The sequence below is a fragment of the Salvelinus fontinalis genome, chromosome 4, assembly GCF_029448725.1.
Source record: "Salvelinus fontinalis isolate EN_2023a chromosome 4, ASM2944872v1, whole genome shotgun sequence".
NCBI lineage: Eukaryota > Metazoa > Chordata > Actinopteri > Salmoniformes > Salmonidae > Salvelinus > Salvelinus fontinalis.
In genome coordinates, this window is record NC_074668.1 from 56,123,370 (window position 1) to 56,138,253 (window position 14,884).

Sequence of the window (14,884 nt, forward strand, 5' to 3'; positions counted from 1 at the left end):
TCTATCACTCCACACTCACTCACACGCATGCATGCATGCATGCACACACAAACATTAATTCAACAGATATCAAAATCGTCTCGGTTCTTGTAGCCCTAGTGTCATATGGTGCCATATGGTGCCATTTAGTGGTGTAGTGTGGCCGACTTTGAATGCAGCAACTAATCATTGTCAAATCCATTAGAGGCTAATTCATTGTTTGAATCTATATACTACATCTGGAGTCAATCTGACTTATGGTTCATGAGAAGATTAGCATATGTGCTAACGTGCATCTATAGGTACAGTGCGGCCATATTTAAATGCAGCAACCATTTTTTCTTAGAACCATTAAAGACGGATGTAATGAGACTAAATACAAAATCTGGAGTGAACCTGACGTATGGTTCACGAGGAGAAGATGATTGCAGGTGATTTTGAGCGTTAGCGTTACATTTGTTCTTTTATTTGTTCTTTCTTTGGGGGGGGGGGGGTATCAATACCAAATTCAGTGTGGTTCATCATAGAGATGCCCATGATTGACAAGTTTGAAGTTGATAGGCCACTGTGGAGTGGATTTACACTGGTTTAAATGGACATGTCTGAGTTTTGATTTGTCAATAACTCTTCCATCTTTAGACCAATCCCTTATCTTTCAAATTAGAACAAAAAGTCACCAATCTATGCTTGAGTTATTTAACCATGTAAAAAAAAAAAAAAAATACAATAATAATATGTCTTCACAGCTTTGCGGTGAACCCTTAATAAGACCATTTATTCATGGCACAAGTATTGAAAGACGCGGAACACTCAGAAGTGGAAAAATAGCTTTATTAAGCAAAACCAAAGCGGCGACAGTCGCCACCTGATTACAAACCAGCTAGCCTTTATTTTTCAGAACTTATGATCTAAGGAAGAGAGTGGAAAAGCATTCTGTTGTCAGCAGAGCTCAATGGAGTATGCCGAGGGGGAGTTTTTGTCAGATTTTTTTTAGAGCAGAAATAAAACTCACTATGATTGTGTCCCAAATGGCACAGTATTCCCTACATAGTGTACTACTTTTGACCAGAGCTTTATGCCATTTTGGATGCAGCCTATATGCTGCTAGTAGTAGACCTGCCAATCTGGAAAAAGTGCTTGTTTTTTCTTGTTAAAGGCTGTCATCTGTGCTAGATCAAACAGTGATAGGGTGACACAAAATTATGCAAAAAACACGCTACATTTAGTTTTATTAGGCAAATTTCAATGGGTTAAAGGTCAAACCTGGTGAAAATGGGCACAATGGAAATGAAAAATCAATGTCCTCTCACTGTAACGGGTGTCGTAATCCTCCTCCTCAAACGAGGAGAGGAGAGAAGGATCGAAAGACCAAAATGCAGCGGGTTGTGAATACATAATGAATTTTAATAAACAAGACGAAACTAAACACACGAAGAACACTTGATACTTTACAAAACAACAAAACGAAGTAAACAGACCTGGACACGAACTTACATACAACGTGAAGAATGCACGAACAGGAACAGACTACAAATACCTAACGACAATGAAACAGTCCCGTATGGTGCGCACATACACTGACACGGAAGACAATCACCCACAAACAAACAGTGAGAACACCCTACCTTAATATGACTCTCAATTAGAGGAAAACGCAAAACACCTGCCTCTAATCAAGAGCCATACCAGGCAACCCAAAACCAACATAGAAACGGAAAACACCCAAAACTCACGCCCTGACCATCACACACATAAAAAACAACAGAAAACAGGTCAGGAACGTGACACTCACTGGCAACTGCGTTTATTTTCAGCAAACTTAACATGTGTAAATATTTGTATTAATATAACAATATTCAACAACTGAGACAAACTGAACAAGTTCCACAGACATGTGACTAACAGAAATTGAATAATGTGTCCCTGAACAAAGGGTGGGGGGGGGGGGGTCAAAATCAAAAGTAACAGTCAGTATCTGGTGAGGCCACCAGTTGCATTAAGTACTGCAGTGCATCTCCTCCTCATGGACAACACCAGTTTTGCCAGTTCTTGCTGTGAGATGTTACCCCACTCTTCCACCAAGGCACTTGCAAGTTCCCGGACATTTCTGGGGGGAATGACCCTAGCACTCACCCTCCGATCCAACAGGTCCCAGACGTGCTCAATGGGATTGAGATCCGGGCTCTTCGCTGGCCATGGCAGAACACTGACATTCCTGTCTTGCAGGAAATCACGCACAGTTCGAGCAGTATGGCTGGTGGCATTGTCATGCTGGAGGGTCATGTCAGGATGAGCCTGCAGGAAGGGTACCACATGAGGGAGGAAGTCTTCCCTGTAACGTACAGCGTTGAGATTGCCTGCAATGGCAACAAGCTCAGTCCGATGATGCTGTGACACACTGCCCCAGACCATGACGGACCTTGTGGGTTTGTGCCCATAGGCAACATTGTTGCCGGTGATGTCTGGTAAGGACCTGCCTTACAACAGGCCTACAAGCCCCCAGTCCAGCCTCTCTCAGCCGATTGTGAACAGTCTGAGCACTGATGGAGGGATTGTGCGTTCCTGGTGTAACTCGGGCAGTTGTTGTTGCCATCCTGTACCTGTCCCGCAGGTGTGATGTTTGGATGTACCGATCCTGTGCTGGTGTTGTTACACGTGGTCTCCCACGGCGAGGATGATCAGCTGTCCACCTTGTCTCCCTGTAGCGCTGTCTTAGGCATCTCCCAGTATGGACATTGCATTTTATTGCCCTGGCTACATCTGCAGTCCTCATGCCTCCTTGCAGCATGCCTAAGGCACGTTCACTCAGATGAACAGGGGCATCTTTCTTTTGGTGTTTTTCAGTCAGTAGAAAGGCCTCTTTAGTGTCCTAAGTTGTCATAACTGTGACCTTAATTGCCTACCATCTGTAAGCTGTTAGTGTCTTAACGACAGTTCTACAGGTGGTATCATCACCTCAAAAATGTCAACTTCAAATGCACTTGCACTTGCCCCCTTAGTTCCAATATCTCCACCACAGAATGTCAGATCCTTATTGTTCAGAAGTGTCTTTCCGTGTAGTTTGAAGGGCTCTACACTGTCTGAGAAAGTTCTTTTTGTTCGCTAATGCCCAAGTTTGTCCAAAATGATGGAAAATGTACTTTTTCTTTGTATATGCATGACTTAAAGCATAATCATTATGACAAAAGTAACAAACATGTTAATTCCATAATCTAAGTATGTACTGTATGTACGCAAATAGTCAGTTTATATTGTCATAGTATGTTCAGCGTAGTTTGGTCAACATTTGTGACTATCCCATTTGGCTGCTTGTACATTGTATCCCTTAAAAACGACATAATAGTTTCAATATCTCTGGCCCAGAAAGTCACATCCTTACGAGGTGAAGTTCTTCTGGTTGAGTGGGGTCTCCTGCAGTTTTCGAAAAAGGGTCTACATCCGTGCTCTACAACCCTGTTCCTGGAGAACTACCATCATGTAGGTTTTCATTCCAACCCTAATCTAGCACACCGGATTGTAATATTTAGCTGGTTTACAAGAGGAATCGGGTTAGTTACAACTGCGGTTGGAGTGAAACCCTACAGGAGGAAAGTTCCCCAAGGACAGAGTTGGAGAGCCCTGGCCTACATCATTTGAGAAGGGTAATTGACGGTGCTACAGACCATAATTGTATCTGAAAACATCCGAATGTTCAACCTTTCTGTATATTTGCATGTCTTAATGCATACAACTGTATGAAAAGTAACTATTAATGTATCCATTCCATAGTCTAAGTGCTTATGTTTGATAATCCACTAAGTTTAGTTGATCATATCAGGATATTTGACCTAAATCTATTACTATTTCCATTATGCCCATATTTACCAGATTTGACCATTAACTGATTGACTGCCTTAAAAATCCAAAAATGTATGTTTTATCCAGCCTAACTTTGTGTATCAGGAAAAAATGGGAACGTCACAGGAAAGTGTTGACCCTGTGCAAAAGTGAAAAATGTTTCCACAGCCAAGTAGAAACATTTTTGAGAAATGGCGCTTGCCAAGAAATCAACTCAGATTCTGTATGAGGGAATGTGTTTATTAACAGGTATGGCATTAAAATGCAGTGAACTCCACACCTTGTTGTTCAAGCACACTTCATACTCTCCTTGTCTCACTACTCTGTCAGTCTACCTTTTAATTTTTAAAAATTAATCCCTACATTTACTGCTCCATATGAAGATAAGTTGTTTCTGATTCCATAAGTGTTAAACATTTCATAATAACAACCATAATAATACTAATTGTTCTGGAAAAGTCTGGGGAATATTTCAGTTCAGCCACACTATTGATGATGTCATCGTAGTCATGTGATCAGTGAACTCACTGCAGGCTGTAGGTCTGCTTCATGTCGTGGAGGTCAAAGGTGATGAACAGCGAGCGGGGGTCCTTTTTGTTTTTGCGTACGGTGATCCGTCCCTGAAGCTCCTCCCCTAAAGAGGAAAACCACCAATAAAAGTGAGAGGCTGAGCACCGACCTTTGACTTCTGTTCACCTGTATTGGAGTGCTGCAGGGTGAAGTTCCCCTAGGAACAGATCTAGGATCAGCTTCCCCTCCCCCAATCCTACACTCGACCATTAATGGTAATATGCTACACTGAATCTAGAGGCAGAACCTCTCCGAGGCAGTAGAGAGTAGGGCTATTTAGTTATAGTCCCGGAGTGCCACATCAACATCAGCACATTGAATATACTCTCAGGCTAATAATTCAAAATCAATACATAATAAATAAATACATTAATTGAGTAAAAAGAGTCAAATGTATTAAATGCAGGTACTCCAAAGCGCCAATGTGTATGTGTGAGAGAGAGAGAGCGAGCGAGAGTGAGTGACTGTGTGAGAGAGAGAGAGAGAGAGAGAGAAAGAGAGAGAGAGAGAGAGAGAAAGAGAGAGAGGAGGATTTGATGCATGTAGAAGAGTGGATGTGTGTGGGGACATACAGTGAGCTCCAAAAGTATTGGGACAGTGACACAATTTTGTTGTTTTTGCTCCAGCACTTCTACATTAATGTGGATGCTACCATGATTACGGATAATCCTCAGTGAATCGTGAATAATGATGAGTGAGAATACTGATCAGTGATAAAGTTAAAGATGCACAAACAGCATTACCCCCCCCCAAAAAACATCTTGGGGGTATGATATTTGTGCATCTAACTATCTCACTCATAATTATTCACGATTCATTCAGGATTATCCGTAATCATGGTAGCATCCACGTTAATGTAGAAGTGTTTAAAAAAACATATTCTTATTTACAGTAAAATTGACTCCAAATTGACACAATACATTATTTACCATTCATTTCTATTGAGCACCATAGATTATTATCTGAAACGCATTCAAAACAAATAGCAAATGCATCCAACACATGTGTAGAGTCACAAGCTTGATGTAGTCAGTGTGTGCTGTGAATATGGGACAAAATGCTTAACTTTTTACTACTTTAATACGCAAGTGAATTTGTCCCAATAGTTTTTTTGGGGGGGGGGACTATGTAATGGTTCAATCTCAAATTAAACTTTTCACTTTAACCACATAGTCAATGCATAATTTCAAATCCAAAGTGCTGAAGCAGAGAGCCAAAGCAACAACAAATGTCCCTGTACTTTTGGAACTCACTGTATATGTGCTTTGGTATGTGCCTATGAATGAGAGCGACAGAGCACTTGTGCGTGTGAGTGAGAGAAAGTGTGTGCGAGTGTGCGTCAGTGAGAGAGAGAGGGTGTGTGTGTGTGCATAGCCAGATGGTGTGGCGAACCTCACGTGTTTCAGTATGATTGCACACCACAGCGTGTTGGAAATACACGGGGGCCAGGAGGAGAAGGTGATAATTACAACATATAATCCCTTTGATTAACTTCACGTGTGTCTGCCGGGGGTACATTAATGTTTACCCAATCGGCAAACAAGTCCTCCTCTATGCCAGGCATTCCCTATTGATGGAGGTTAGAGGAGGACATGGAGAGAGGGGGGGACAAAAACGCTGACGGTGGCGTTTTCCTGAGCGAAGCTGCTGCTGCTGATGACTGTCTCATCTGAACTGTCACTGTGGCGACACTGTCAACGTAGCAAAGTCTCTGGGCGCCACGCTCCGAGGCTGTCACTCCATTACAGAGGAGTGATGTACACACTGGAGCAGAGGAAGCGGAGGAGAGAGAGTGTGTGTGGGTGGGGGGTGGGTGGGTATAAGAGTTAATAGTGTATCAGTTTGTGTATTACTACGTGTGTGTGTGTGTGTTTTTGGCATGGGGTATGAGAGTGAATATGTGTGTATCAGTTTCTCTGTGTATTAATAACAGGGTCGTTCTTGAATTGTGGTGGCATTTGGGCATGGCATTTTGGAAATTAACTCTTCCCATCCTAAATCAACTAATATGACTTTAATGACTTTAAATAATTGTTACCAGTATTATAACATTGTGCCACTGCAACCAGTTGGGGAGTAACACCAATGACAGTAACACTAATGACACATTTTAGGTAATTGAGGATTTTCTTAAAGTAATAATGTATTGAAAAGCTCACTTTTAGAAGTAAATATTCTGTTAAAGGGATACAATGCAAAAGGGTTTTCTAATGATCAATTAGCCTTGTAAAATTATAAACTTGGATTAGCTAACGTGCCATTGGAACACAGGGGTGATGGTTGCTGATAATGGGCCTCTGTACGCCTATGTAGATATTCCATTAAAAATCAGCCGTTTCCAGTTACAATAGTAATTTACAACCTTAACAATGTCTACACTGTGTTTCTGATCAATTTGATGTTATTTCAATGGACAGAAAATTTGCTTTTCTTTCAAAAACAAGGACATTTCTAAGTGACCTCAAACTTTCGAACGGAAGTACACACACACACACACACACACACACACACACACACACACACACACACACACACACACACACACACACACACACACACACACACACACACACACACAACCAGTCAAAAGATTGGACACACCTACTCATTCAAGGGTTTTTCTGTATTTTTACTACTTAATAGTGAAGACATCAAAACTATGCCAAGTGTGGAAAGCTTTCATCAAGGCAAAGGGGGGCTACTTTAAAAAATCTAAAATATATTTTGATTTGTTTAACACTTTTTTGGTTACTACATTATTCCATATGTGTTATTTTCAGTTTTGATGTCTTCACTATTATTCTACAATGTAGAACACACTACAAATAAAGACCCTTGAATGAGTAGGTATGCCCAAACTTTTGACTGGTACTGTGTGTGTGTGTGTGTGTGTGTGTGTGTGTGTGTGTGTGTGTGTGTGTGTATGTATACATACATACATACATACATACATACATACATACATACATACATACATACATACATACATACATACATACAGTCATGGCCAAAAGTTTTGAGAATGACAAGTGTTAATTTTCACAAAGTCTGGTGCCTCAGTTTGTATGATGGCAATTTGCATTGACTCCAGAATGGTAAGATTGCACCTAAATCAACCATTTATCGGATCATCAAGAACTTCAAGGAGAGTGGTTCAATTGTTGTGAAGAAGGCTTCAGGGCGCCCAAGAAAGTCCAGCAAGCGCCAGGACCGTCTCCTAAAGTTGATTCAGCTGCGGGATCGGGGCACCACCAGTACAGAGCTTTCTCAGGTGAGGCACGCACAGTGAGGCGAAGACTTTTGGAGGATGGCCTGGTGTCAAGAAGGGCAGCAAAGAAGCCAATTCTCTTCAGGAAAAACATCAGGGACAGACTGATATTCTGCAAAAGGTACAGGGATTGGAATGCTGAGGACTTGGGTAAAGTCATTTTCTCTGATGAATCCCCTTTCCGATTGTTTGGGGCATCCGGAAAAAAGCTTGTCCGGATAAGACAAGGTGAGCGCTACCATCAGTCCTGTGTCATGCCAACAGTAAAGCATCCTGAGACCATTCATGTGTGGGGTTGCTTCTCAGCCAAGTGAGTGGGCTCACTCACAATTTTGCCTAAGAACACAGCCATGAATAAAGAATGGTACCAACACATCCTCTGAGAGCAACTTCTCCCAACCATCCAGGAACAGTTTGGTGACGAACAATGCCTTTTCCAGCATGATGGAGCACCTTGCCATAAGGCAAAAGTGATAACTAAGTGGCCAGCTCCATGGCCATGGTCCATGGCCAGGAAACTGCCCAGACCTTAATCCCATTGAGAACTTGTGGTCAATTCTCAAGAGGCGGGTGGACAAACAAAAACCCACAAATTCTGACAAACTCCAAGCATTGATTATGCAAGAATGGGCTGCCATCAGTCAGGATGCGGCCCAGATGATAATTGACAGCATGCCAGGGCGGATTGCAGAGGTCTTGAAAAAGAAGGGTCAACACTGCAAATATAGACTCTGCATCAACCTCATGTAATTGTCAATAAAAGCCTTTGACAATTATGAAATGCTTGTAATTATACTTCAGTATTCCATAATAACATCTGACAAGAATATCTAAAGACACTGAAGCAGCAAACTTTGTGGAAATTAATATTTGTGTCATTCTCAAAACTTTTGGCCACGAATGTGTGTGTGTGTGTATATATATATAACAACTTAGCTAGTCCGTTTGAATGGCCATAATTTACACTAGTTTGACAGCTGGCTGAGGAAGTTGTAATTAATTAACACTTTTAATTAAAGAAAACCATGCAGATGAGGGCTGTCAGAAGACAATGCTGATTCCTCAGTCAATGGTAGTGTCCCAAATGGCACCCTATTCCCTAAATGGTGCACTACTTTTGACTAGGGCCCTATGTGTCCTGGTCAAAAGCACTATATAGGGAATAGGGTGCCTTTTGGGACACACGCAACGTGAATGTGAATCTATTCCTTGTCTACGTGAAAATCATTATATTTCTCCTCTTCTCCGTCACAAACCCAATGAGCTGGGTCCTATCCAGAGCACACAGTAGAAAAACATTTTTTGAAAAATTATTTTACTGTCTAGACTAATGCATGTTGGCTGGGCTCACCGCTTGTGCCATCAAACCCCTTCAACTTATCCAGAATGCCGCATCCCGTTGGTGTTCAACCTTTCAAAGTTCTCCTAGGTCTGCTCAAGTGTGCACCATCCCTCATTGTTGGTTCAATAAATAACGCATCATTTAACATTGCTATCAGGAAATATTACTAAAGTGTGGTGCTGCCACTACATAAGGGAGGTGACTGTTGTGATCTTGACAACTATCGTCCCATATCAAGGCTTTCTTGAATCGTTGGTGAACGGCCAACTTCGTCGTTTTTAAAAATCTGTATTTGGAATGTACATCAATCAGGGTTACGACCAGTACTATTACTGCAACCACATCAGTTGTACATTATATTGTCAACGCTTTGTATGCTAAGATGAATTGTGCTGCCCTACTTATAGATTTGTCAAATGCTTTCGATACAGTCGATCATTCTATCTTATTAAGTAAGTTGTCTGTGTTAGGTACTGATGCCTGTTTGTAGTTTCAGAAGACGGGGTTAAATCTGAATTTCTTGAAGTACTTAAAGGAGTACCCCAGGGTTCAATTTTCTGGCCATTGTTGTTCACGTTGTATATAAATGACATTGGAAATACTGTAAACACCTGTAACATTCATCGCTATTGTAACGGTCCTGACCTGTTTTATGTTGTTTTTGTATGTGTTTATGGTCAGGGCGTGTGTTTTGGGTGGGCAGTCTATGTTTTGTATTTCTAGGTTGGTTTTTGTGTTCGGCCTGGTATGATTCTCAATTAGAGACAGGTGTGTATCGTTTGTCTCTAATTGAGAGTCATACTAAGGCAGCCAGGGTTTCACTGGGGTTTTGTGGGTGTTTGTTCCTGTGTCCTCACAGGACGGTTGAAGGTTAGTCACATTTGTTGTTTTGTAGTTTTGTATTGTCTTGTTTGCTGTTGTCATTAAAAGATGGCTTATTTCCCTCAATCCGCATCTTGGTCCTATCCATGCTCCTTCTCGTCTAAGGGGGAGAACAACATTGACTGCCTTTACAGAAACACCCACCATAACAGGACCAAGCGGATTGAGGAGAGAGAAAAGGAACTAAGGCACTGGACACAGGAGGAATGGTCTTGGGAGATCATGGACGGAAAGGGACCCTGGGGAAGGGTTGGAGAGAATCGCCGCTCTCGGGAGGAGAGGAAGGCAGCCACAGCCCAGGAGCGGTGGATTGAGGAGGCAGCACGTATGAGAGGCTGGAAGCCCGAGAGGCTCACCCAAAAATTTCTTGGGGGGGGCCTAAAGGGGAGTGTGGCGAAGCCGGGTTGGATACCTGAGCCAACTCCCCGGGCTTGCCTTGGAGTAAGAGGGCGTCGTACTGGTCAGACACCGTGTTATGCGGTAAAGCGCACGGTGTCCCCAGTACGCATGTTTAGCCCAGTGCGGGCTATTCCACCTTGCCGCACTGGGAGGGCTAGGTTGGGCATCGAGCCGAGTGCCATGAAGCCGGCCCAACGTATCTGGTCTCCAGTACGTCTCCTCGGGCCGGCGTACATGGCACCAGCCTTACAGGTGGTGTCCCCGGTTCGCCTGCATAGCCCAGTGCGGGGTATTCCACCTCGCCGCACTGGCAGGGCTACGGGGACCATTCAACCTGGTAAGGTTGGGGAGGCTCGGTGCTCAAGAGCACGTGTCCTCCTTCCCGGTCCGGTATATCCGGCGCCACCTTCCCACCCCAGCTCAGTACCACCAGTGCCTACACCACGCACCAGGCTTCCAGTGCATCTCCAGAGCCCTGTTCCTCTTCCACGCACTCTCCCTATGGTGCGTGTCTCCAGCCCGGTACCTCCAGTTCCGGTACCACGCACCAGGCCTAGAGTGCGCCACGAGAGTCCAGTGTGCCCAGTTCCTGTTCCCCGCACTCGCCCTGAGGTGCGTGCCCTCAGCCCGGTACCTCCAGTTCCGGTGCCACGCACCAGGCCTATAGTGCGTCTCAGCCGGCCAGAGTCTGCCGTCTGCCTAGCGCCAGAGCCGTCCTGCCGTGACCAGCCAGAGCCGTCCTGCCGTGACCAGCCAGAGCCGTCCTGCCGTGACCAGCCAGAGCCGTCCTGCCGTGACCTGCCAGAGCCGTCCTGCCGTGACCTGCCAGAGCCGTCCTGCCGTGACCTGCCAGAGCCGTCCTGCCGTGACCTGCCAGAGCCGTCCTGCCGTGACCTGCCAGAGCCGTCCAGCCAGGACCTGCCAGAGCCGTCCAGCCAGGACCTGCCAGAGCCGTCCAGCCAGGACCTGCCAGAGCCGTCCAGCCAGGACCTGCCAGAGCCGTCCAGCCAGGACCTGCCAGAGCCGTTAAGCCAGGACCTGCCGGAGTCCCTCAGCCAGGACCTGCCGGAGTCCCTCAGCCAGGACCTGCCGGAGTCCCTCAGCCAGGACCTGCCGGAGTCCCTCAGCCAGGACCTGCCGGAGTCCCTCAGCCAGGACCTGCCGGAGTCCCTCAGCCAGGACCTGCCGGAGTCCCTCAGCCAGGACCTGCCGGAGTCCCTCAGCCAGGACCTGCCCGGAGTCCCTCAGCCAGGACCTGCCGCCCCTTGTCCCGATGCTGCCCCTTGTCCCGGTGCTGCCCCTTGTCCCGGTGCTGCCCCTTGTCCCGGTGCTGCCCCTTGTCCCGGTGCTGCCCCTTGTCCCGGTGCTGCCCCTTCTCCCGGTGCTGGCCGTTAATTTAGGGGATGTTGGTTTTAGGGTGGTCATGGGGAGGGGAAGACCGAAGCGGGGAGTGACTATGGTGGTGTGGGGACAGCGTCCAGAGCCGGAGCCACCACCGTGGTCAACTGCCCACCCAGACCCTCCCCTGGACTTTGTGCTGGTGCGCCCGGCGTTCGCACCTTGAGGGGGGGGGGTTCTGTAACGGTCCTGACCTGTTTTATGTTGTTTTTGTATGTGTTTATGGTCAGGGCGTGTGTTTTGGGTGGGCAGTCTATGTTTTGTATTTCTAGGTTGGTTTTTGTGTTCGGCCTGGTATGATTCTCAATTAGAGACAGGTGTGTATCGTTTGTCTCTAATTGAGAGTCATACTAAGGCAGCCAGGGTTTCACTGGGGTTTTGTGGGTGTTTGTTCCTGTGTCCTCACAGGACGGTTGAAGGTTAGTCACATTTGTTGTTTTGTAGTTTTGTAGTGTCTTGTTTGCTGTTGTCATTAAAAGATGGCTTATTTCCCTCAATCCGCATCTTGGTCCTATCCATGCTCCTTCTCGTCTAAGGGGGAGAACAACATTGACTGCCTTTACAGCTATACAGAAGACACAGTTATTTATTCTTGTGCCTCTTCAGTGCAGCCGGCCATTCGTGACCTTCAGCATGATTTTGACTCATCCAAAAATCACTTACTGATCGTAAACTAGTGTTGAACGCAAATAAAACCACGTTTATTCTCTTCTCTGAGTCGCGTAATGTTGAACCTGAGGACTTGCACTCCAAATGGAGAAAGTCTCTCACTATAAGTACTTGGGTATGTGGATTGATGACAAGTTGTCTTTTGAAACACACATTGAAAGCTTGATAAAGAAGCTGAGATCTGTGTTTGTTTTTTTTATATACAAATAAATCCTGCCACAGTTCTGAAAATAGAAGGAAGATAGTTTTAAAAAAAAACGCTTCTCCCTGCAATAGACATTTATATGCACGCGGCAGCCTCTGTTTTGAAACCATTGGACTCTATTCCATTCAGCAATACATTTTTATCACTGGGGACGGTTTTAGGACACGTCGTTGTATTCTTTATGTGGGATGGGCCTCTCTGTCTAAGAAGAGCTGCATTCTCTTTTAACGAGTACAAACAGGTGCAGTTAATACAGGTAATGAGTACAAACAGGTGCAGTTAATACAGGTAACGAGTGGAGAACAGGAGGGCTTCTTAAAGAAAAACTAACAGGTCTGTGAGAGCCGGAAAACTTACTGGTTGGTAGGTGATCAAATACTTATGTCATGCAAATAAAACGCTAATTAATTACTTAAAAATCATACAATGTGATTTTCTGGATTTTTGTTGTAGATTCCGTCTCTCACGGTTGAAGTGTACCTAGGATAAAAAATTACAGACCTCTACATGCTTTGTAAGTAGGAAAACCTGCAAAATCGTCAGTGTATCAAATACTGGTTCTCCCCACTGTATACATTTTTAGCAGACATCGAATAGAAGTTGTAAATGTTGCATGCACACAAAACACAGTATGTTTTTGAGGACCACACTGAAAAATGGTTGTTCAAAGTCTTCATGCGTCATCATACGCACTTTTAAACTGTACATTTTCTGTACATAAAAATAAAATCAAGCACGCATGCACACACACCTCCCTTTCCAACTTCCCCCAAGGCAGAACAACTTCCATCTATTCCCCCCAGCACTGCAGCGATGTGCACAGCAGCAGCATTTCAATCTAGTCTTCCCATCTCCCCCTTTCCACATAACTCTCTCTCTCTCTCTCTCTCACCCTCCTCTCTTTCTGTCTGAGAAAAGGGGGATAGCTAGAGGCGTAGTCAGGCAGTGTCAGGGGGTCGTATATCTTGAGCACCTGTCTGAGCAGTACATAAAGCAGGCCTGGGGAATTACACCCTGCTGTCTGCCTGATGCAGCTCAGCTCCTCAAGGACCTTCAGCACTAAAACACAGGGGGGAGAAAGAAAGTGAGTTGGAGAGAAAGTGAAAGAGAGAGAATTCCATGAGTAAGAGGCACAAGAAGAAGACAGCGGAGTTACGGCAGGACAAAGGGCACAGAGAGGACACTAGAGTTAAAAGGATGGAAGAAGGTGAATCGCCGGCCTCTCGAAACCTGCAGCAAACTCCCACCCAAGTTGCAGGTCCTCTGGTTGGTCCGAGACACAGATAACCAGGCCATGGTTTCATCTGTAAGATCACGGTACATCCTCGCACAAAGTACGACCTCGTTTCTTGAACAAACAACCAAAGTAGGCAACTGAAAAAATGTATATTGAAAAAAAATTCCCTAACCCTACCAAAATCCCACCTCATCCATTTCCTAGTCATACAGAACAGAGGAGCATGACAAATGATGCTGCGTTTAATTCATTAACCTGCCAGCTCCGAGTAGTTCTCAGAGATGTTTTGTTCCGGCCCACTGCGTGCTGTTTTTCTCTCTCTAAACACCAACATCTCTGTGTGTGTGTGTGTGTGTGTGTGTGTGTGTGTGTGTGTGTGTGTGTGTGTGTGTGTGTGTGTGTGTGTGTGTGTGTGTGTGTGTGTGTGTGTGGACTCTCAGCCTCCTGTGGTTAATTACTGCACTCATACAAACACATCTCATACGCTTCCGTCTCGCCACAGATGAATCACCGGATGCACGGAGCGAAGAGACATTGGCGTTGCTGCAGGTCAGGTTGTGTTTCTCAGCCTTTCTCACCCTTAAATCAGGTGTTTTAAATCTCTTTGACAACACTCTGTAAAATAAATAAGGATGGAAGTGTGCGAAGGAAGGAAATGTGGAAGTCTGTGTGTCTTCAGGGTGAAAGATGTTTGCCCTCATTGCACGGGACCACAGGGGAAAGGCTGGTGTGTGTGCACACGCTGAGATGCATACACGTGTGTGTGTGTGAGTGTATTAGTTATAAAGCAGGTCATAGAGGTGTCATGCAGCCAGTTAATGTTGTTAAAATCTCAAGTTTGATTTTAACATCCCGAAAGGAGGACTGGGACTGCCCGGGTGGAGCGAACGAGTTTCACCACTACACCAATAACCTCCCCCTCTCTCTTTTAAACTCTTTCTATTTCTTAATTCCCTCTCACTTCCCAAAGTCTCTATTATACTCTCTCCATCCTCACGTCTTAACTCTTCTTAAATCAGGTTCACTCTTACACTTAAACTCCTCCACCCGCTTCTCTTCCTCCACCCGCTTCTCTTCCTCCACCCGCTTCTCTTCCTC

At 44.9% G+C, this 14,884-nt stretch overlaps 1 protein-coding gene across 1 annotated transcript in view; it reads right to left on the minus strand.

Moving 5' to 3' along the window:
• Positions 1–792: 792 nt before the first annotated feature.
• Positions 793–14,884, minus strand: part of prmt3 (protein arginine methyltransferase 3) — a 107,761-nt gene continuing 93,669 nt past the window's right edge. Inside the window, exon 16 of the mRNA XM_055920620.1 lies at positions 793–4,450. Coding sequence (XP_055776595.1) covers positions 4,341–4,450 — 110 coding nt within the window. The 3' untranslated portion in view covers positions 793–4,340. The remainder of the gene's footprint in view (positions 4,451–14,884) is intronic.